The sequence below is a fragment of the Phaseolus vulgaris genome, chromosome 1, assembly GCF_000499845.2.
Source record: "Phaseolus vulgaris cultivar G19833 chromosome 1, P. vulgaris v2.0, whole genome shotgun sequence".
Taxonomy (NCBI): Eukaryota; Viridiplantae; Streptophyta; class Magnoliopsida; order Fabales; family Fabaceae; genus Phaseolus; species Phaseolus vulgaris.
The window spans coordinates 41560646-41584818 of NC_023759.2; the positions used below are offsets into that span (position 1 = coordinate 41560646).

The 24173-nt window shown below is 32.1% G+C and overlaps 2 protein-coding genes across 8 annotated transcripts; one reads left to right on the forward strand and one right to left on the reverse strand.

The window, feature by feature from the left end:
• The first annotated feature begins 11075 nt into the window (after positions 1–11075).
• Positions 11076–12914, forward strand: LOC137814297 (probable arabinose 5-phosphate isomerase). The gene is made up of 3 exons (XM_068616947.1): positions 11076–11876; positions 11954–12177; positions 12468–12914. Exons 1-3 carry the CDS (start codon positions 11220–11222, stop codon positions 12622–12624), a joined length of 1038 nt encoding a protein of 345 aa, XP_068473048.1. The 5' UTR covers positions 11076–11219; the 3' UTR covers positions 12625–12914.
• A 310-nt stretch (positions 12915–13224) lies between these two features.
• On the reverse strand, positions 13225–20888 carry LOC137814296 (putative lysine-specific demethylase JMJ16). 7 transcript variants are annotated; one of them, XM_068616943.1, is made up of 11 exons: positions 20782–20888; positions 20565–20692; positions 20418–20459; positions 18319–18590; positions 17284–17355; positions 17118–17195; positions 16461–16988; positions 16153–16371; positions 15839–16000; positions 14563–14934; positions 13225–14293 (listed from the first exon to the last, which is right to left on the reverse strand). In XM_068616943.1, the coding sequence occupies exons 4-11, from the start codon at positions 18586–18588 to the stop codon at positions 13406–13408; spliced, it is 2589 nt and encodes an 862-aa protein (XP_068473044.1). In that variant the 5' UTR covers positions 18589–18590; positions 20418–20459; positions 20565–20692; positions 20782–20888; the 3' UTR covers positions 13225–13405. The 7 variants fall into 7 exon arrangements, with proteins under 7 accessions (XP_068473044.1, XP_068473043.1, XP_068473047.1 ...); XM_068616942.1 differs by having other exon boundaries at positions 20565–20709; positions 20782–20876; XM_068616946.1 differs by having other exon boundaries at positions 20565–20715; positions 20802–20872.
• Positions 20889–24173: the final 3285 nt, after the last annotated feature.

Sequence of the window (24173 nt, forward strand, 5' to 3'; positions counted from 1 at the left end):
CAAAACCCTTATTAATAATGTGCAAAGTCATAAAAATAGACTATTAGGTATGGGGAGAAAAATTTATTAACACAAAGGATAAGTACATATATGGATAATGATAAAAGGGGAGATAATTGAAAGTGATGGTACATATAGCCAGAGAAAAGGAAGGACTACACGTCAAATGGTTAAAAGAAATGAAAATATATGTTACTTATCCTCATATAAATGGAATCTCAGGTTAAGAATGACACCTCAAATGTTGGCCCACACTAAAAAGTCTCGAAGACCTATCACATTTTTGGGCATTTGTATAATAGACCTACGTCAAATGGACATCAAGGAGGTGGAACAACCCAACAATAGATTAATATGACACCTCTATAGGACACATATAGGGCCCAAAGATGGATTTACATGAAACATAATTTGCACAAGAAGCAAAGAAAGGAAAAGTTTACAATCTCTAACCAAGATTTTCACACAAATGTGTCCTTATATAAGGTGGGTAGCTTATTTACTTCAGTCAGGATAGTGGAAGAAAGGCGATCAACAAGCTTCACGAGACAATCAATAAATGTTATTGAAATCCTTCCTTTATTCTAATTATCTTTCTATAAAATTTCTTTTGGATTGATACAAAAGCTTAGAAGACTAGAGGATTAGTACAATTTCATAGGGACTAGAGGTTTAATTGGCTCAGCTATTTGGGTTTTGATATAAGGCTATGGATAGGGTTTTTGGAAGGTTATGTTGACATCATAACCTCATGTTGTATAGGGTTAGAACATTCTTAAAATGCTTGACATTTATTCATTATTTTTGCCAATAAAAAAACTTAGAATAATGCAAAACATGGGGAGACGAGGGAGAATATAAAAAAGTATGGTAGGTTAGATGGAAAAATATATGTTGTTCAAGGAAGTAGGGTGGATTAGGGTTGAAATATTTAATTATGTTCAATGAAACCTTGTAAAATGGAAGTTGGGGAACTTCAAACCTCTTCCTTATGGAATCGGATTTTAGACGAGACAATTGATGTCACATGCAAAAATCTTCCATCAACAATTGTCCGGAGAATAAAGAACTCATGACTTTGACTTTGATACCAATTTTTGGATTTAACACTCATCACTAGATAAAAAACTATATTTAATATTCCTAGTGCAAACTCTTTACACTTAAGAGCTTGACAACCTAAGTATTTGATTGTAACTTGGATCATCTAACCTTTGTCACAAGATAAGTAATGTCACTTAGAACAAAGATATGGTGATTGGAGAAACATAAATAAGAAAACTAATCTCACATAAACATTTTTATAGTGGAGAGATATTAAAAAAAATGTGTGGAGGAGAGAGTAGTAATTTGATAAGATGGTCTAGAGGAATTTGAGAAATAGTACTAAACTTATAGGTACAAGGTACAAAGGTAATAAGTGATAAGAAGGATAGTTAGATGTGACAGGATAATACATGATTATATAATTCTTAATTAACAAATAGACTACAATGTGAATGTGATGAGGAGGACATATACCATGAAAAGTGGAAAACAAAAGTTTCTAAAGAAAAGTTAACTTTTTCATTTGGAAGATATTCAAGGATAGGTTATCAACTAATTATAATATATAGTTTTTATTACAATATCAAATTAATATCAACCAATTTAATTTAAAAATAAAATAGTATACATTCATTGAAATAAATTTTTTTAATCCACTAACATCTTATGAAATTCGAACAATTTAAGAAAACAAATTACATATCTCATTTTCGTACATAGTAGTTAAAATAGCGTAAGCTACATAAGTCTATATCTAGTAAAACGAAAAGAATCGTTTCAAAAAAAATAGTAGCCGTTCGTCTTTATTTCAACATCTTTTCATATCATACGTATAGGTTTGTGTAAATTACAGAATGAAATTTTCTTAGATTATATTTACATCTCCCTCCGGTTCTCAATGATTTTTTTTAATTAAAAAATATAATGTTTAAAAGCTATACCTATATATGTAAAGTGAAAGTGAAAAAGCAATGTAATATGTGTATATTTGAGTGAGAGAAAATGTAAAAGAAAAAAGAAGAAAAAAAAGTCTGTATAAAGTTTTTACGTATTGGTGGTTAGTTGAAGGAGAGAAGCATGCAGAGGGTGATTGTGTGGTGCGTGTGAGAAAGTGAGAGAGGTAAGAAATGGGGCAATAGAAGCCAAAACGGGGAGAAAAGGGTGTCCAAAGTTTACCTTCCCCATAACTGCGTGATTTAAGCTAGTGACTGCAATTTCTGATGAACCAAACCAAAGAGTTCCTCCAATCCAAGGGACTAGCCACTGAACCCTTCTGATCTCTGACCACCTCTCACGTTATGTACAGTATTTCACAGATCCAAGTGCAGACTCTGTGCTCACACAATTATTGCCCCACAATTTCAACTGCTCTTCCATTCATCTCTCCAACTCAACATCACCATCACCATAACCAAACACCACATCATCAACAAACACATCGATCTCTGTATCAATACCAGGAACCATATTCATTACTTAGGACTACAAAATCAATTTGTATTCCTCTTCAAACCTCTCTCCTCTGTCTACCTCAAAACAAACAACATGCATGTTAATGTTAATCCATCCAAGCTGCATACACTCCTTTTACCTTTGCTGGTAGAAATCAATTTTCGAAAGTTTTATTATATGAATGAATTTGAGTTTTAATTGATTAAGTGGTTTTAGTAATATAATGATGGTTCGAATTTTTTGAATGACTTTTTTGCTCCTCGAGAAACATAAAATAAGGGTATAATAAATAAAAGGATTTTCAGACCTTATTAATGAACTGCAATTAATTTCCTTTAATATTGTTGCACACAATTTTATTTCTTGGGTCCACAATTCTTCACACACTCTCTTTCATAATTGCCTTACTATTAATTACCTCGTGTCCCTCCTATGAATCAGACAGACACAGGATTGCTTTTATCTTTTATCTGGTGGAGGATGAAAGAAAAGCTAAATATAATGTTTTTAAACTATTTTTTTTACATTTTCTCTATTTCTGTTTCATCGTGTTATTTTATTTCTCTTTTTTTTTTTATCTATGTTCGTCTAACATGTTTTTTTTTCTCCTCTAATAAATTACTTAAAGAAGTGGAGAAAATATCTCCCGAAAATAAAACAAAATAAGAAAGTGACATTGTTTTGTTGAGTGAATAAGAGAGAAAAATATAAGATATATATATATATATATATATATATATATAATATTTAAATTTTTACAGGGAACAGTAAAGAAAATGAACAATCATGACATTTCAATAAACAATTTGTGGCATTTTCTTTACTGTTTGGTTTAAAATTTCCATCATAAAACATTCACCAGAAGCATACTTGCTTCTCTTTTGAAAAGTTTTCTGAGATGCATTCTATTTTTTCCTTTTTTTTCTCACAAATTTGAAAGTTACTTTTCTACAAATTTCATAAAAAAACATTGCTAAAATAATATAAGTATATTGTTATGGAAATTTCAAATTTATGTTATTTAAAATTGCTTTGGAGTTGAAGATCATAAAGTACAAATTGATTTTTTGTAAACTTGAAAAAAAAATGTTACGTAAAGATGATTCTTTTGTAATGACTTTTCAAGTTCATCAATATTTATGCATGCGATAATATCCTTTCAAAGAAAATAAAAAGCATTTTATAAAGATTTTTCACAAAAGATATTTCTAATATGCAAGAATAATAAAATCCAAAATGTTCAACATTAATATGAAATCTCTAATCTTTGTTAAAAAAAACCTCCACCTCTCAGAAAGGAGATAATAATTGAAGATTATTTTGTTTTTATCATATATTATCAGATTAACACATTATTCATTTGATAATATATTTTATGGATGACTCCTATTATTGTATCTTCTAATGGTTTATTTATGTGTATAATGATCATCAATATTAATGTTAGGGATGACAAATAGATTTGCAATCGTATGTAATTTTAACTATTAGGTTTACTTTCCCTATCAATTTTAATTTGTCTTTTTTAAGTGCATATATATACTCATTTATACTAATAATATTTCCAAGTGTAGAAGTGAAAGAAAGTTGTTAGATTTTAGGTTAACATAAATTTATTCTAGTTTTAATAACTAAAGTTGTAACATGTAGGACAATAAGAAAAGGGGTGAGACTTTTGATCCTAAAGTGCAATTTAAGTGTAATGATTAATTAATACAAATGTATAATATCAAGCTAAGCTAAGAAAGGTTACCACTTTAAAAGCAAACAAGGGATGTACTTAAAATAGAGAAGAAGAAGAAAAAAAAGAGGAAGAAGTTGGTTTTGATTCTAGCAAAAAATCATAGGTACTAATGGAAAATAGACCAAATGAATCGACCATTGACAAATAGAGGTATAATTCAATTAATAAAGTCTAATTAAATGCAATACAAAGAACAAAGAGACAATCTTAGAAAAATAATGTTGAAAAGAAGAAAAAAAGGTTTTAATAAGTTCTATGCCAAGAAGGCCCAAGAATGGTTCAAGTTTAGAAAACTATAATGAGTAGAAAAGGCTGATTCTCCCTACACCCAATCTAATTGGACCTGCATCCAATTACATTTGTGAAAGTACCGAATTATCCTTAATGAAAATGAAATTAGGGTTTAGTGATTTCTGTACCCAGTCACACATTCAAAATCGTTTCTGCCATTCTCGCACCCAACACCATCTCTCGCACGAGCGTTCGCATCCTCGCATCTTAGTTGACATTTCTCCGACAGCGTAGTGTTGAATGGAAGGACCCCTTGAACAAAGATGAAGCCAAGAGTGCGAAGGTGCTCCATTGTTGCGCGAAGGTATGAGGTTATCAACGCACCCTACAAGTTTTTTCAAAATAAACATGATAAGGATACAATTGAATTTTAGAATGTTCGTCGAGTGCCAATCACAATGAATTGGGTGTAGGAAGAAATTGGCAGTAGAAAAATGATTCTCAAGACAATACTATTGAAACACAATTATAACATAAAATTTGATTATTATGAGAAAACAAAATAAGGGGTTTTTTAATATGAATAATGAATGATAAGAGAAAATTAAGGTAGGTTATGTAAAATCAAGTTAAAGGATCAATGACAAGAAGTTGTTGATAAGAAAACTACTGCTGAAAGTGTCCAATTATATTTATATGTAAGTATATTAGTTAGAGTAACAAGCAAGACATGGAACAAGAAATAAGGAAGGTGTCAACCATGAGAGTGACAAAATTGAAAAACTTAATGAAAAAGTCTCAAGATAATGTGTGAACATGGTTTCTGACTTCTAATTATCTATGTTTTGATTATCTTTTGCTTAATTTTGTCAAATTTTAGAAGTATGAAAATCTTGTTCTATTTATTATTTTCTATTGTTTATTAGGGACAACAATGAGAAAATGAGGGATATGTTCACATTTTTTTTTACAACGTGCTACTAAAAAAGGTAAATAAATCTTGTTTAAACTGAAATGCTTGTTAAAAGTCTACAAAATAAAAATGAAAAAATAAATTGTGGGATGAATAAACAAATGACAGAATTGTTAATTTTATTCTACTAACACAAAATTTTCATTATAATATGTATTTCATAACTAATATTACTTTTAAAAGAAGGTAGGACTTTTTTTTTTCTTACGTTGAAAAAGCCATACAAATGAGGGAAACACTTATTGTTTAATTTTCAACTTCAAAAACATCTTATAATCAATTAGGGCATGAGTTCTTTTGTCCAAATCTTAATTTTTAATAGTAAGTAAAATAACAACACAAATATAAATAATAAAAAACAAATAAATTAATATTAAAAAAATATTGTCAATTCTTTAAACTAAACCATTTTTATTTTCATTCTATTTGTTATTTATTTATTTCTCCCCCATTAGGGACATACCTCTTTTTGACTTCTAACCTAAGCATCCCAATAAATTTTTGTTTCTGTAAGACATGTGTATAAAAAGTTTTATCTCTGGAATGAACATGATTCATAAATTTGCAGATACATTTGACCCGTGTTTCACTGGGGAAAAGAAGCATTCATTAACATAACATCCTTAAAAAAATACTCTATCACATATTTACACGCGTACGAGTGTTATACTTGACTTCATCACAAAAACAATAGATAGAACAATTAAAGCACGTGTTTATCCTTGAAACTTAGCGGTCAATTCTCTGAGACTAACTGAACTGAACAAGGAATTTGTTTCCTCACATTCATTCCTGTCACACAACAAAAATTTGAAACACACTTTCAAATAATCTGATTGGTCACATTTGTTTCACCATGTTTGCTAGGTTATTGAATTGTCGTTTACTTACTTCAAATCATAGAAAAATCATTTTCTTTCTTCCTTAACTTAAATGCCTTAAACAATATTTTACACATTTTAAAACAAAGAGGTGTCTTGTGTTGGGCCTAGACATCCTCAGACTTTTTTTTTTTTACATAACAAAACATCATTGGACCCTAAGTCAAATAATGTTCTGCAAAATGAACAACCTAGTTTGATTTCTTTCTTGGTATAAAATTTGATAGCATGTTTTTACCACAAGGGAAAGAAGAGACTGTGATAAGAAGTATTGAAATTAAACTGTGAAGAGAAGAAGAAGTTGTGAATTATGCATAGGAGTAGAAGGGGACCAAACTAGCACCCTTTTTTATTGCTTGTTAGTAATAGTTTGATTGTTGTTTCAATAATTGAGTTTGAAAATGACGTTAGAGAATAAAGAAATGCCTGCAGATTGTTATTTTTGTTTTCGTACAGAAAAGGGTAACTTTTATCAAACGCGTGTGTTTTGAGAAGACTTTTCCAATATCTCTCTTATATGTAAAGAAGATCAGCCCCTACGAACTTCAACTGTTTGTCCTTCTCTAAAGTATTCAAGTATATCACAAGTACATCAAAATGTTGCACTCCAATGCTCTTTATTTTGTATTTTATATATATAATTTAATAATGAAAGTAAGAAAATCTTACTTCAAATAGTACAGTGCACAAACTTTTATTAACTACTAACTTTATTTTGGAGATTGTTTTTTATCAGAGAACTTTTTCTCAGGGATTGAATAATTTCAAAGTTTTTAGTTTTAAGTTTTATTTAGTCAAAAAATAAAGAAAATAGATAGATAAGTAAACTTGAGAAATAAAATATGAATAAAAAAATTAAATTAAATTAAATTAAATATTTGAAAAAAACTCCATCTTATATGCACAAAATACAAGGAATTGTGCTCCAATTTTTATACACAAAATACAAGGACTTAAAAACCTAACTTCTCCATAATGTTACAACCCAGCCCAGTCACTTCTTACATTTTTTTTTTCCCAAAAAACAAGAACAAATAGACTATGGACCAAATTATATATAAAAAGAAGTTAATAGTTACACACTCAACAGGTTTATATAATTAATTATTAAATTTTATTGGTGCATTTGATTTGCTAATTTGTGCATAATATTTTAACCTAGATATAATTTTAATATACTCTTTCACTAAAAAACTTATTTATATTCTATCTTCATTAAAGTTTGGTGTTCTCAGTACTAGCAACAATAATGATAAGAATGTTTTATTTTGGTAATAGTGGGATTATTATAATATAATAATATAAGAATCTCATGTGCTGATAAATAATTTCTTATTTGGATGTGTATTATCAGAGCTTTTGAAACTAGTGTTTGTAGTTTAATAATAGTTTTTTTTTTAATTTAAAACTATTTTCTTAGTCTTTCTTTGAATTATGAGGTTGAGATTGGAGATTGAAGATTGGACAGTGGATGAATGATTTTCATGTGATGGGTATGGAAGAAATGAAAGCAATTATGGAGAAGATTGAAAAGGAAAGATGTTTATAAAGTTAACATTAAACTGATGAAAAAATATTTCAAATTATTTAAAAAACTAAATTATTTTTTTTAAAGATAAAAAAATTGAAATAAAACCTAAAAGTACAAAACTATTTATATAATTTAGTGAGTAAATTCAACATGGTTTCTCAAATATGTTTCAATATGAAAAATTTAGAAACATGTTTCGTGTTTGACTCAAATATGAAAAATATTTCATAGTTTGGTACTTGTATTGTTGCTTTTGGAAATATTAAAAACCATTTTCCACACTTTCACTTAACTTGGAAAAACCTTTATTGTATGTTTGACTTATCTTGGAAAAACTTTTATTGTATGTTTGACTTATCTTGAAAAAACCTTTATTGTATGTTTGAATTAAGAATTGAAGTAAAAAATAAAAAAAGTTAAAGAAAAAGTGATGTTCTTTGCATTAAAAAAGAAAAAGAAATAAGTGAAAAGATTGTAGAGTGATTTGATTGATATAATATAATAATTTGTTTTAATATAGTTTATAAAATAATTTAAAATAAAAATAATTTTTAAAAAGATAACTAATTTATTTTAATATATTTATTTTATTATTAAAAAATATAAATATTAAAATAATAATCGAATATATAAAAAAACTATAATTAATTATCTGCGGTATTTCTTCGTCAATTTTCTCATTGCAAAGAAAAATTAAGTTACCAAATTTTACTTTTTTTACTTTTTTTTTTAGTCCTCGATTGTTGCACTTTCTTTGCCTTTCTCTCCTCTCAATCTTTTCATGCTTAGAAACAAACAAGCATTAATTCTCAATTATATACTTGTAAAATCTATCTTGTTTTTAAAAGAATAGTTATGAAGTAAGAATTGACAAAGACAATGAAGTAGATGTTCTTTTGTTTCAAAATGAAAGTTTTTTAATTTATTTTCTATGTATGTTGGACTTACTAATTTTTCAGCTAATTAAATTCTCTCAGTAGAAATTTATTTTTAGAGAAATTATATATCAGTACACCCCATAATTAGATAATTGTTGCAATTCATTTATCAAATGATATAAATGCACTCCAATCTAATCTTTCTTTTCTAACCCATCCATCTTCTACCTAAAAAAATAAATAGTGAAATATTTACAAAAACACTCTAAGTATATAGTAAAATAAGAAAAACATGTGCTATTTATATAAAAAAATAAATTAAGTCAAGATAAAATAATTATTTCTAAATTAGCCCATTTTAAAAAATCATTCATTAGTGGTACATCAAAGTAATTAGGAAATTCTCTCTGCACCATTCTTTTAACACCTTCATATAATTTTAAAAAACATACCCATTTGTATGTACCAAATTTGAACTATCCATAACAACCCATTTAAAATTTAAAATGTATATACCGAATTGAATAATCAGAAGTTAAAATTTGTACAATTTAATCTGTAATTTAATTTTAATTTAATTTGTATATTGGATTGTATAATTCGATAGATAATTTAGATATAATTTTAACTTCTAAATTATTTAATCTGATATGTACTTTTTAATTTATATTACAAATTGGATTAATCTAACGATACATATATATATCGAATTGTATAATCTAGTATACATATATTTAGTATGCGCATCTTATATATAATAGATGATGTTAATATAAAAAAAAGTCATATTGTATATCAATGCAACACATAAAGAAAAGTCCAAAAAAAATAATGTGAGAAAGATAAAAAAAATAAAAAATTAAACTTAAAGAAGCTATACTATCATGAATGCAGTTGAAAATATTCTTGGTAATAAGAATAAATATTTATTATAAGTAGTTGTAGTGAAGGAAATGAAGGATGTGGTATAATGTTAGAATAAATTTAATTTGATTATATTGTTCAGTATAATTAATATATTTATATTTATAAGAGAGTTTAAGATTGAAAGTTGAAATTGTCAGTATTTATACTACAGTTACTTCCGTTGTCTTCTAACAGTGTTATTATGTGTTTGAAGAAACATAATTCCTCTTGAAAAATTAAATTAAGTTAATTGAAATAGAAAGAGCCTAATTGTAATTAAAACAGTTATACAAACTTACTTTAGTACATGATGGGATCCATTCAGAAGTGTCGTGTCAGTATAGCAGACAAAGATGACAGGTGTGCACGTGGGACTTCTGCTTTTGAACTGACTTTGAAGGGTACTATCCAATGTCACACACTTTCTTTTTTCTTAACACTCTTCTCATTTTCTTTTCCAAAATTTTCACCTCAATTTTTTTTTTCTCTTGTTCTTGTGAAAATATAAATTCAGACCTTATTTTGAGATTTAGTGGAATGAAAGGAGGATATAGATTTTTTAAAAAATATGATAAAAAAATATCAAAAATCCTTTTCATTATTGGTAATGTCTAATCTAAACACAAGCAATGTGTTAAACTAAGCATGGATGATTTTTTGTTGAAATATGTTGGAAAATTTAGTATTATTATTTTAGGGAAGTTGAGGGTTTTATTATTTTTTAAGAATTTTTCTAAGAAAAAAATGGGAAATACTGAGAGTAGAAAAATGTACCAAGATGTGAAATGTGATTGTGTGAACATACAAATGGACAATTTAAAAAGTTAGTTAGCCCAAAGAGAAGTAATATAACTTTGTACCCTTGAAATAGAATAACTCATCTTGCAAGTTGAACACTTTTAGCACATGGGCCTTTTTCCATTATCACAATTGTTGTCTAAAAGTAGAAAAGGTTTTCACAAAAACAGAATAAGCTCTGGTTTGCTTCTACAAGTTTTCTCACAGGTACTTATAAAAGAAAAATAATATTTTTTCATAAGGTTTTTAATCAATGATGAAAATTGCGATTAATAACTTATTTATGATTTAGCCTTTCAAAAATTTAATTAATTGAAAAAGATTATTTCATTTCTCTTTCAATTGTTTAGAAATTCTTTCATTCCACACTTTTCTTATCAGTTTGTAAAAAATTGAAACATACAATAGAAAGAACATTTAGCAATTTTTTAATAAAAATAAAATAAGTATATTTGACAAGTGCGCATGTTTTCCGAAAGCAATACCTCCAAATTTATTGAGTGGGCCGTAAGAGAAGTGGTTTAGTAATTAGGCGGGCCTTGGAATAGATGGTGGGCCTTATTAGTTGGTCCATTGGTAAATTGAAATGATTTTAATTTTAATTTTAACTAACGGCGCCACCAACAGTGGTTTTGTGACCGCGTAAATCAAAGGGAAATGAATCACCAGTGGTATGATATTAATAAGAGAAGAAGGGAAAGAGAAAAACCTGTTTGTTTGATGTTCCTTTCTTGTGATCAGAAAGGAACCAATAGAACTTTCTCACGAGCTCCTTGCCATGGGTTCTCTTCCTGCGCACGCATTCCCAACGACGGTGGGCAAAGATTGCCTTGACGAGAGCAGCCACATTGACGAGAGGGCCCTGACGAAGCTGTTCAAGTCGCAGCAGAGCCACCTCAACTTCTTCTTCGACCACATCGACTACTCTCAAACCCTGGCCTTCACGCGCGCCCTCCTTAACGCCTCCGGCACCGTCTTCTTCACCGGCGTCGGCAAGTCCGGCTTCGTTGCGCACAAGATCTCGCAGACGCTCGTCTCGCTCGGCATCCGCTCCGCCTTCCTGTCGCCGGTGGACGCGCTCCACGGCGACATCGGAATCCTCACTGACCGCGACGTGCTCGTCCTCCTCAGCAAGTCAGGCGCCACGGAGGAGCTCCTCCGCCTCGTGCCGTGCGCGAGGGCGAAGGGTGCACTCCTCATCGCCCTCACCTCCGTCGAAGGAAACGCGCTGGCCGCGGTGTGCGACATGACAGTGCATTTGCCTCTCCAGAGAGAGCTCTGTCCGTTCAACCTTGCGCCGGTCACATCCACCGCCATTCAGATGGTTTTTGGGGACACCGTGGCCATCGCGCTCATGGAGGCGAGGAATCTCACCAAGGAGGAGTACGCTGCGAACCATCCCGCTGGCAAGATCGGGAAGAGTCTCATCTTCAAGGTCCTTTTTCTATTCCATTTGCATCTGCTTTTGTTTTCCCCTAATTTGTTGTTGTCTGATTCGAATTTGAATTGCAGGTGAAGGATGTGATGAAGAAACAGGAAGACGTTCCGATATGCAGAGAATCGGATTTGATTATGGATCAGCTTGTGGAACTGACGAGTAAAGGATGCGGATGCCTCCTTGTTATCGATGACTGTTACCGTCTGATCGGAACGTTCACCGACGGTGATCTCCGTCGCACTCTCCGAGCCAGTGGAGAAGCCATTTTCAAACTCACTGTGGGGAAGATGTGCAATAGGTAACTTAATCATCATCATAATGTCTATATATACGTGCATACTACCTAAAAAACTCAATCAGAATAAAAGATCACAGTAAATGTCATTCATTAGGAATAAGTAGGTAAAGAGCAATACTCAGATGCTGTGTCTTCTTGCATTCTAGGAGGAAACTCCAATTCTGATCAGAGAATAGTGTAAATAATACATATGATACTGCATTCAAGTTTCGTGCACAAGTTAATAGTCATGTTTAATGTTTTGTTGAGGAGGCGAGTATATGACAATGAGGGTGTTTTCTTGATGTTAGGAATCCAAGAATTATTGGTCCGGAGGCTATGGCGGTGGATGCGATGAAGAAGATGGAGGCAGCTCCATCGCCTGTTCAGTTTTTGCCTGTGATAAACGATGAGAATATTTTGATTGGGATTGTGACCTTGCATGGATTGGTTTCAGCAGGCTTGTGAATTGTGTTTTATATTAATAGATATATTGCTTCATTCTTTTTAGTTTTTACTTCGATTAGCATGAATCCCACTCAATTTCAAGTGGGATTTCTTGTGTACTGTATAATTTCGAATAGGATTCAGAAGCATTTTTTTGCCCCTCCTTTTGCTCCGTAAGGATTTCGATTATTTTTTGTACGTCACACCTACCGACATTGCGGGCATGTTTACATTACCTGTTTTCGTAATTATTGATGTAACCTGTTCGACCTTGATGTTGTTTTGATTAATATATTTATTTACACTTTCAATTTAATTCGCCAAACAAATGGGTGGTGGGGGAGGATAGGAAACAAACTATGGAGCGACAGCATGGATTGATGTTTACACATTTTCCCCCTATTTCTGACTTTTTAATTTGAACAGAAAAAGAAACGAAGAACGGAGATTTTAGAATGTTAATTCGCTTCTGTCCGAGTGTTCGAGGGTATTTGGTCCTTAGTTGGGAGTAACATTACTCGAAGAAGAACGTACAAAAAAATAACGCAAGGAATGAATGTGACCCTGTATATTCATATATGCAGCTGAACGAAGACAGACATGCAAACTAATTCTGAGAAATTAAAAACTGCAGAGCATATATTTGACATTATTGAGAAATCGGAGCTTAATATCTAGTTCTGTTGAACAGAAGCATATATAATTTTTACAAACAGAAAAGCAGCCTAATCAAATTTGGCAATTTAGTTATTCAACCATTGCCAATATACTACGAATTCAATTCCTACACTGATAAATCTATTTATGCAACATCAGAATCTGATGATGAAGAGGCGCTCATACTATCAGATGAAACATCAAGTAACTCATGTTCTTTTAGAAAAGACAAGTAACGTACGTTTGTAACTGAGGGAACATTAGATGCTTTTGGTTCTCCTTTCTTTGAAATTGTTTTCTTGCTCCCAACCATCTTCATATCAATTTTGGTGCCAACAGAATTGATTCTTTTCGTACCCTCTGCAAAGCTTGACTGAACCAAATCTGTCTTAATTTCTGAATGAGTGTCATAAGAACTGTGAGTGCCACCAGAAGTCTGCGGGACCTGGGAAATCACTTCCTTTTGTTTCTTCTTGGATGGGAACGGAACCACTTCCTTTTGTTTCTTTTGGGAATAACTTGAAATCACTTCATTTTGTTTTTTCTTTGATGAATTCAATATTTCCTGCAATTGACGTCGCTTCTCTTTTGATTCATTTGCTGCTGTCTGGGATATAGATTTTTTCATATGCAACTCTTGCGAAGGGCAGGTTGAACCGCTAACATTTTCTGGACGTGGGTTTGATCTCTCGGAGGCAGCAGAGTTCAGAGTTAATCCCAGATACTCTTTGGCCCATTTAAAGACTGCACTTAATTTCCCATCCAAAGCTTGACTAAGAACATTCAGATCACTGATTTCATAACGGTAGAAGAGAATTTTGTTGCTCCAAGTGCAAGAACAGAAATGTTTTGCATGATCCAGACATGCAAACTTGTCATTTGAACATGAACACCCAACAGCAGACAAGTGTAAATCACACAGGCACATACTACATTCCCTTCTACAAGTGGCATGGAAATTTTCATCCATTCTTTGTGAGACTAAAGAACTGGAAAGAAATTTCCTCTTCAAACTTTCACTCTTAATGCGAGACTACACAAAGGAAACAAATATAATAAGAATGAATACAACCTGAATGAAGCAAACTATGTAGCCAAATTTGAACAAGAAAAATGAAATGAAGGAAGGAGGGAGAGAAGGTCTTCAGAACTCTCCAATATTATTAATACGAAAAATGCGTGCCTCTTCCGCCATTTCAGTTTATCAAGATAAATGATTGAATACTTGTTAATGATCAATGGAATTTGAAGTTGATAATAAACAACTCCAAAAAAACTAGGATTTCGAGCTGAATGACTTACGTTGAAAGCTTTTGTTAAGAACTCATTTTGTTGATAGGCACCTTTATATGTTAAGCTGTCGGACGACGTGCTCTTCATGCACAGACCAGTTTCCCACTGGGCCCTGACAGCTTCATTTGCAGCTCCTAACAAAAGCTTGTCATATGAAAGTAATGTCTTTTTCCTCTGTTCACGATAAAGTTCTATTACATTCTGTCCATGAAGCAGCCACTCAAGAGGAGCAAAACTTATTGCTTCAGAACAGTTGAAACCACAATCAAATCCTGAATGATATGCCCCAGGGAAGACAAGAACAAATTCACCAGGATACTGAACACAACGATATACAGGTATACCCTCTGCCTTCAATATGGAACATGATAATTGCATCTCCTGGAACCAAAAATTAGCATAAAAAAGTGTTTCCCTTAGAAACAACAATATAAACCTTATATTTGAGGTGACAGGAATTTATCCACATTGAACTAAACTGGTTGAAAAATAAATTTTTATACTACTATTTTCTCTATCATAAATTGATGGCAACAATTATTTTAAGTTTCAACAAAGCCAAAGAAATATTACTGCAAGCAGCAACAACAAGGTTTGGCAGACTTGGAGCCTAGATGAGATTGAGCTTTATTCTGAAAAAAGGATTGTGATGACAACAGTTTCAACAAAAGGTTGAACATTTAGCAAAAAGTGTTCTTCACAATTTTCAAGGTAAAAGGAAAAACCCACAACTCAAGGACATTGCATAGAACATTTGGTACTGCAATATCATGTTGATTACAATAATGTAAGCTATACTTAAGCAAGGGAAAACATACATCCTATGAGTGAAGCCTGTGCTTCCTTCTCTAAGTGCCCATTGGCCTATTGAATTTCAGTTGACGAAACAAATGAACATACAATTATTCTTCCTTGAAACCTAGGAATCAGCTACTACAAAAGACTAATACTTTGTATGGTCAATGAAACTTTTGAAATTCACTAGATGATATAAAGAGAGGAAATTATGACAATAAACATGTGGGATGGAGAAACGTGTTCATAAATGGTAATAGATGGGAGATATTGACAGGAAATGGGTGGGTGAAATTAATATACAAATAATCCAGCAGAAACAAAATCCATCTGACCAACAATACGATGTTTGTCAGAAGAGCATGCATGGATTCATAATGAAAGGGTTAACAGAAGACAAATATGAGAAATAAAAGGATGTTAGGTGTGCATCGCAGTTACTTTATAAAGAAACAAAAATTGTTCATAACAAGCAATCATATATTCTCACCATATTATCTTGCATACGAGGCTTTCCTGCATGCAGATCTGGTAGATACTTTTTCCAAATTGTTTCAAAGTTAGCAGCAAATCTTCCTGGGACGCTATACCACACTTTTGGTTCTCCCAAATGTATGTAAGATAATGAGTATAAGTGGTGTTCTTCAACTTTCTGTTTATGTCAAGTGATCAGATAGAGAAGTAAACAAAAGGGATTTGAATATTAGTCGGTAGTTTCCACCAGAAAACTATTAGGAGATGAGAGATATTGAAAACAAAGATGTGATCTGCATGCAAATATAAGGCAATAAAGCATAGTATTACCCAGTTGTCTGCAGAGAAGCACATTCCCACACTAATATTGGGGGCAAGGTTACATGAAACATCAGGGCTTTCAAACGAAAGAAGGGAATCTGAAAGCATATTATTCAAGTTCCATCCAGCTTTCACATATTCAGGGTAAGCGTGTGCCGCCACAGGATCAGAAACTGTCGGAAACCCACTTCCAAAAACTCCAGCCTCCAATTTTTTACAACAAAGCACCTAGCATAAGATCAATTAGAATTTTCACAATGTATAAAAGACCGAAGATGGAAAAGGCACTGCATATTTGAATTTATCCATCAATATACCTCAATTTCTTCGGTGGGATTTTGAACAATTCGGCCATATTCACCTTCAATATTCTCCACAGATGGTTCCCACTGCTGACGTATAGCCAACTTTATATTGGAACCTATGAATTTTTTCTTATCCTTGTAATTGAAGTACTGGTTCTTAAATACATCTGCATATTCCTTAAATGTTTTGAGACTGAATTTAGGACCAGGTTCAGACTCATAATCACATTCTTCAACATTATGGTTATTTGGAGTGCTGGTGTTTCTTTTACAAAGCTGAGGGCCCAAAGCTACTTTTACATCTCTTTTTCTCTTGGTTTTTGTATGTTCACGTGAACTAGCCATAATTTCTTGAGTATGCTGAACTTGGTGTCCATCAATCCGCTGAATCTGAGCGACAAATTCAGACTTTTCCCATATATTTTCTCTCTGAAGAAAGCATGGTGGTTTCCAGCAAGTAGGAGGGACAATTCGGCAAATTCCATAAGTTTCTGCTTTGGAACGTACGCTTGCAATATATTTAAGTGTGTCTTTGAATTCCTTCATAATGTACACAATCACACAAACATTTGATTCAACAATCACAAGAATCCACATTTGATGACATAAATCAAGATGTGCACAAGGAGACACAATGAAAGCACACAATTACAGTTAGGTGGTTGGTACCTCTTCTGTTGGGTGGAAGATAGGAGTTTCTTCCAAAGGTTCTCTTATCGCATCCTCAGGATGCCACCTTGCTGTTACCTGGTTCAAGACTTTGATAAACAAACAAAAATAAAGGATACATGGTCATGCCTATTCCAATGTGCATAGGTAAAGTGAAGGTACATACCTTCACACAATTACTGCAATTAGGACATCCACGTATGGTCCCTTTTGGACGACCAGCATTTAAAGGTAGGTTCTAAAAAATGAAAAAAGAAAACAATATCGTTAAATTTCTTTATGGTTAGAACATAGAAGAGAAACCAATCATGAGATTATGCTCACAAAAGCATATGAAAAATTGGTATCAAGTCCTGCAATCCAGAGTGTTACTTAGTCTACGTTTCAGCTTCTGTTACTTTGTTAATCTGTTATAACAGTAACAGTTCTCACACCTATATATGTGGTTCTGTATGACACTGTTGTAGATATCCTTTCAAAGGCAATAATATTCAGTTTTCCTCTCTCTTTCCTCTTACTCTCACACAGAGCCAACCACCACACTCATCACACAAGAGCCTAGGCAGTTTAAATACAATATCTGTATCTAAATGAGTCCTAATAACTATGTAGAACTCAAAGAAAGATTTTGTTCCAATTGTTGTAGGTTACCCACCACTTAAGGACATGAGGTATCTTGATTCTAGTATTCATTGTTAAACAATTTAAATCATACGATTCTATCATTAAATGGATCTCAAATGAATTTGAATCTCTTAATCGATGAATAAACTTGATTTTGTATAGTTGATATGAATCACAAAAAAAACAATTTTTTTTTTTACATTTCACTAATTTTCATGAAAGAAATTGAAAAGTCATATAAGTTTAAATTGTTAAATCAAAAGAAATTCAAAAAGAAGGCTAAACTTATCCTATTTGATTATTTCATAACTTCATTTGTCACTAAAACTAGTAATTTGTTCTCAGATTTATTACATTAAACACTTAAAATATACATCATGTGATATATTTAAAGTTACTTTTTCATTATCTCCAAATATTACAATTCAAAAGAAACTATGATTATACTTTCAAAATCAGCTTGGTGATTCCCAATTTGAATCTCAATTTAATAACCTTGTCTAGGACTGTGCCTTTCTAGTTTGATTTATTAGTAATGTAACCACTAACCAAAAGAATGCAAGATTCCCAACTTAACCATAGGAAGATGCTTTGTATGAGATTCCTCAGGCTTGTGGTGATTGCACATGTCCATGTTTATCCACGGCCGATGCATAAGACCCTGGCTATAAGCATTAATGCCATTCGTCTCAAGTTTAGTCTTCATGCAGATTGTCGAAGATTTGTCATTTTTCTTAACATTTCCAACCCTTCTCAAAATGAAAGATGAGAGGGATACAAAACCAGGGGGAACTGAATGATTTTTGTATTCCTGATATTTGGGGCAATCATTATCCGCTTCCATCATCACTGCAGGAAAAAGCCAAGAAAATATTTTCTAAAAAACCATTTTTTGCACAAATTAATTCTTTGAATAGGAAATGAAATATTGGGATAATATGCATTGCAGACAGTTTACTACCCCGATAGAATTCTTTATCACTCAACAGATTGAACTTCAAACCAGTACAACAGCTATTTAAAACACTCAACTTTCAGAAGGATAAGAGAAGTTCAGACAATAGCAAGGTGTCAAACTCAAGATTTTACTCAGACTCAGGGAGGGCAAACAAAGAATTATAAATTGTGGAATCATATCCTTCAAGATTTATAAAATTCTTATATTTGCATATAACACAGCATACATAAGAGAGACAAAAAGCCTTTTTAACACAAATCAAATGCTTAAATAAGCGTAAATTCATAATCATAGATTCATAAGTTTAAGAAAGTCAATAAATGACAAACATGAATGACAACCCAACTAGACAAACAGAGCAAACAAATTGGTCATAGAAAAAGTAGAACAGAACCAGACATACAGAGTTGCAGAAGAACAAAACAGAATTGGCTTAAACAGAGACAGGTCAAACATGGCCGAGAAGAACTCCGGACGTGATCGAGAAGAACTCCGGATGTGATCGAGAAGAACTCCAAACGTGACAGAGAAGAGCTCTGGTCATGATGGATTCGTCCAGCAGTTTGGGGAAAGGCTTGAGAGGTTGAACATGCAATCACTACGAAAAGAAGTGTTTTTCTCCTTTCTCTTAGTGTAAGGGTTAGTGAACGCTTGGGCTCAGGTTTGCTGAACCCCAAAAAGAGCAAAAAACAACATTGACACATCACCTACCAAGCATAATTGAAAAAACTCTACAATTGTACCGAGTTTTCAATTATATGCAGCGATTGTACCAATATACTCATTTATGATTCTGAGCAAACAGACTTGCCCAGGCACTGCAGAAGTGTAGAATTCTGCAATTCTAAAAATCAGTGCACAATTTTGACTATCATGGAGAAAAGAGAAGTGTGGACAAAGAAACCAAAAGCTGAAGAGATTCAACCATAAGTGTTGATCATATACAGAAGTTGTGCATCTTAATCTTACCATAGACACCGAAGCAACAATAATATATGGCAATAAATGATAAAAAAAAGTAGACACTGTTTCAAGTTAAGAATATATCAAAAGTAATGACGTCAATATTATTTAGTTATATTTTTTACTAGATGATGCAAAGTAAAAATCACCATATAATATAACATTATTCTCCCTAACTTCTATTAGCACTTGCAGAAGTCAAATTATTATTTATGCAAATTACTAATGATAAGTATATGAGAAGGTAGTAAATGAAGTCATAGAAGAATTGGAAGGGTTTGGAAATCACTCGCTTAGAAAAAAGGAAAGTGCGGAACCAAATGATGTACGCCCACTGAAATTGAGCTGAAAATGAGGGGTAGGTTATTCTAATTATGAATTTCCAAGATAATGTTCAACCCTACCAAGTAAGAAGAAAGTATAATGCTTTCCGATCCTCTCCATATTCTACTGTCTCAGTGAATATCCAAGATGAGAAAGTCAAAACCCATCATTTTCAGCCCCTCTCCACCTTTTCTAATTCTACCTTCTATGATATGATATGCACAGAATGAAACATCAAGATTGGAGTCATTTTTGTTTTTGACCTATTTCCAAAAATCCTTACATAAATCGTCATAAACATGGATTTCAAAGAGAACCCTCAAAGCGTAAAACACGTGCGCAGAAACACAGTGAATGAGAAATACGGAAAACTGAAGTAAAAGCTTAAAACTAAGAAGCATTCAAAACAATGTACAAATTTTGTTACGTACCCAAAATGTCGAAATGCAGAGATTGCCCCCAAAACCAGATTCCTGCAACAAATGAACGGTGAAAATTGAACTGAAGAGACAAAGTAGCAATGCAGCCAGCAAAAATTAAAACAAAAAAAAGTTATGAATTGAGAAAGACAAAGTTACCCAGAGGAATTGCTTGAATGATCAATGATTAATTGGTTGAATGATTAATGATTTATGAAGTTGAGAGTGAAAATTAAAAATGCATAGGATCTGGAGTCCTCTCTCCCCATCTTGCCCGAACCCAAAGACTGCGGATTATCAAACCCTAAAACTGAGCATTACAACGTTTCTATTAAATGAATACTAATAAATTGGTAACAAGGGATTGTCAACTCACAGAATGGAAAGAGTGAATACACTGTTCATGCGTTTCATGTGAACTGCGCAAAAAGAGAACTTCAATGCTTTCGTAAGTTCTACTGTTCAATTTTTGTTAAATAGTAGTGCCTGAAATGTTTTTACCGTGAATGAATACTTTAACATCCATTAAATAAAAGGAACATTCACTTGAATAATAATATTTTAACAATATTTATTTTATTACGTCTATGAGTAATATACTAATAGTATTTTAACAATATTTCTTTTATTAAAATTTTAATATATATTATTATACTTTTAAAGTGGGTTGTTAAATAAACATTTGTTGTGAATCAATGCAATCACGTAATCATGGAGAGTACCCTAGTTTTAATGATTTGTTTTCTCCATGTTTTTTAACCCACAATTATCTACAATTAACATGATGAAAAAATTATGTTTATATACCAACAAATTTTTGTATATTTAATTGTTATATTACTCTTTCAAACAAGTTATCAAGGAGTTGTTTCAGTTTCAAAAAATTATTTTCCCATAATAAAGCAAATCAACCAACTCGTTTGTTATTAATTTCTAATCCATATTTATATATAACACATTTGTTTTATTAAGCAACTAAAAGAAGATTGTGAAACACATCGTTTGTTTAAAAGTGGGTGAGTAGCTTATTGACTAAAGATTTATAACAGAATGTAGTTAATAAAGAAATATTTTTAACAAATGCTTATCTAAATTTAAATATATTTATATATAATTTTTTTATTTATATAAAAAAATAAGGTTTAATAGGATTGTTATCCAAATATTGTGGAGTTTAATCTTTTTCATTAAATTGATGTTGATACTACTAAGAGGGTGACAACGTGATAATTTAAATAACCATTTGACACTGTAAATATTTAAGGTGGTTTAAGGAGAGTGGATATTTGAGGATTAGGGTTAGACTCAGTTTTCATGTGGAGCTTCTACTTGTGTTTGTGTTGAAGAAGGAGATGAGGGAGTGGATTAGGGATTGGATGGAGCTTGATTATGAGATGTGTCTCATTTTGACTAAACTTCCAAATAGATGAGAAATAGATTCATTGGAGTGTTTCATGAATTTTTTTTCTCTTAAAAGCATTATCGTCCCAATCTTTGGGAAATTTTGCAATGAGTTTAAGTTTTCCAATCAATTTTCATCACTTTTACCTGACATTTTGGGATATTCTATTTGTCCTTGAAAGGTGATGATGAAAATCGTCCAACCATAAACACCCACAAAACAAGGAGGATGAAGATCTCCAAGCCCATTCCAAATTTGTATATAATAGATTAGGACTTTTGATTTGGGCATTTTGTTGGAGATCCCGCATCGACTAAAGATTAGAGCATTTCTTTGTATATAAATGAGTGCAAACCTCAACCCCATGAGCCGGTTTTATGAGGTTGAGTTAGGCTTAAAGTCCACTTCGTAATACATTTGTTTATTTTTTTGGGTCTTATATTTAAGTTAATAGTAGATTAGGACTAGTTAGGGTTACAATTGGGCTTCTTTGAGCCCAATGTGACCTTGTACCGTCTAGGGTTGGGTATGGAGCGAAACATATATACCTTGACAATGAGCACATGGACATCCACATGGGAGCCTAGGAGTGGAGGGGATTTGACATAGAAGGTGTGAGCTTCACATGAAAAGCATGACTCCACATAGAATCTTATCATTGAAGAGTTTTATTTTGAATTTTCAAATTTTGACTCCAAAATGTTCAGCCCATTACACTATAAATAAGTGGGTAGAATACATGTAAATTAACTTATAATTAGTAATGAAATGCTTCCCATTTTTTTTCCATTCTACTTGTTCTCAAGTTCTCCCTAGATATTCAAGACTTAGTATATACTCTTTCTTAGTGAGTTAGTCTCACCTCTCACTCTCACAAATTTCTAACTTCATTTCAAATCATCAAAACTCCTCTAAAGTTTCTAAGAATGCTTCTGCTCCTCAACTCTCCTTTATCTTCCATTCAAAGAAGAAATCGCAAAAAATTCTACAAGAAGAAGATCATTTTCCATCAGGCGGGATTGAAACGATATAGGAACCTAATAAATGCATTGAACCCAATATAATTGAAATGCTTTGGAAGTAATTAATTACCAATATAATTGAATTGCCTCTACATTCCTTCATGAACATTAGGTCCTAACCTCTGTGACAAAACAACAAACACTTTCTCTTCAACAATGAACTAATCCACATTAACATTTATACCACCTAATAAATAAATAAATAAGATATTCCATTAGTACCATGTTTCCACTATCATGAATATGGTACAAAGGAAAAAAAAACACTTGAACAAGCAAGTGCTGTTGGGTCTATTAGTGTCTAAGTTCAAGAGGGGAGGGGTGAATTGAGCTTATAAAATTTTCGCAAGAACACACAATTTTTCAGTATTCCAGAGGCAAAAAGAACAGATTGTTTTTACATGAAACAGATTGATTCTTCAGAGCAGTCTTGGCACAATTTAAATTTTGTTCAATGTAAAGTTGTGTTCAACAAGAAATATAACAGAACCAGATCAGCTTAATATTGTGAGGATGAAGGATATAGCTATGCTTAGAAATCAATCAAAAGTTACACAACACAAGATTTCAAGAAGTATGATCCTTTCTCAGGTTTTAATGAATGATCAGTTTGTTTACAATTCACTTAAACCATTATATGCAGCAACCTTGTTTATGATCAGAAAACTTTAACAAATCAGTAAGAACAGTTTTCACTTAACCCAGAATTAACAGATTCAATTTAAAAAGAACAGATTTAGTTCTTGACAGAATTAAGCAAAAACCAGAAAAGAGTGCAGGGATGAGAATACAAGATACACACGTTTTTATACTTGTTCACTCATACAGAGCTACATCCAGTCTCACCTTACCCCAAGGTGGAATTCACTAAAATATTACCAATCACTTACAAAACCAGCAGTTCTTGAACACTACAAGAACAACACACACAATGCTGAAAAACCCTATTTCAGCACACCTTGCACTCCAAGAAACCCTATCAAGGAGTGACTAACACTTACACCTTTACAAAACAGAATAAAGGAAAGATTACACCTGAAAAGAAGATGCAAGAACTCAAAACCAGTAGTTCAATTTGCTGCAGAACTGCACCAGCACCTTCACCAAGATTCAAGGTTTCCTAGAACAAGCACACTTGAAAATCTCTTTGGAAAACCTTTCAAAAACTCTTTCAATCCTTCTTCTCACATGGAAATTGTTTGATCTTTGTCAAAAGCGTAATTCCTCAGCACTAATTCATGTGAGAGAGACTTTTCTTTATATAGAAAACAGTTTCTAACTTCTTTTCAAAAAACAGTTGAAAAGCAGTTAAGAAAACAACAGATTCAGTTTTGAACTTAACAG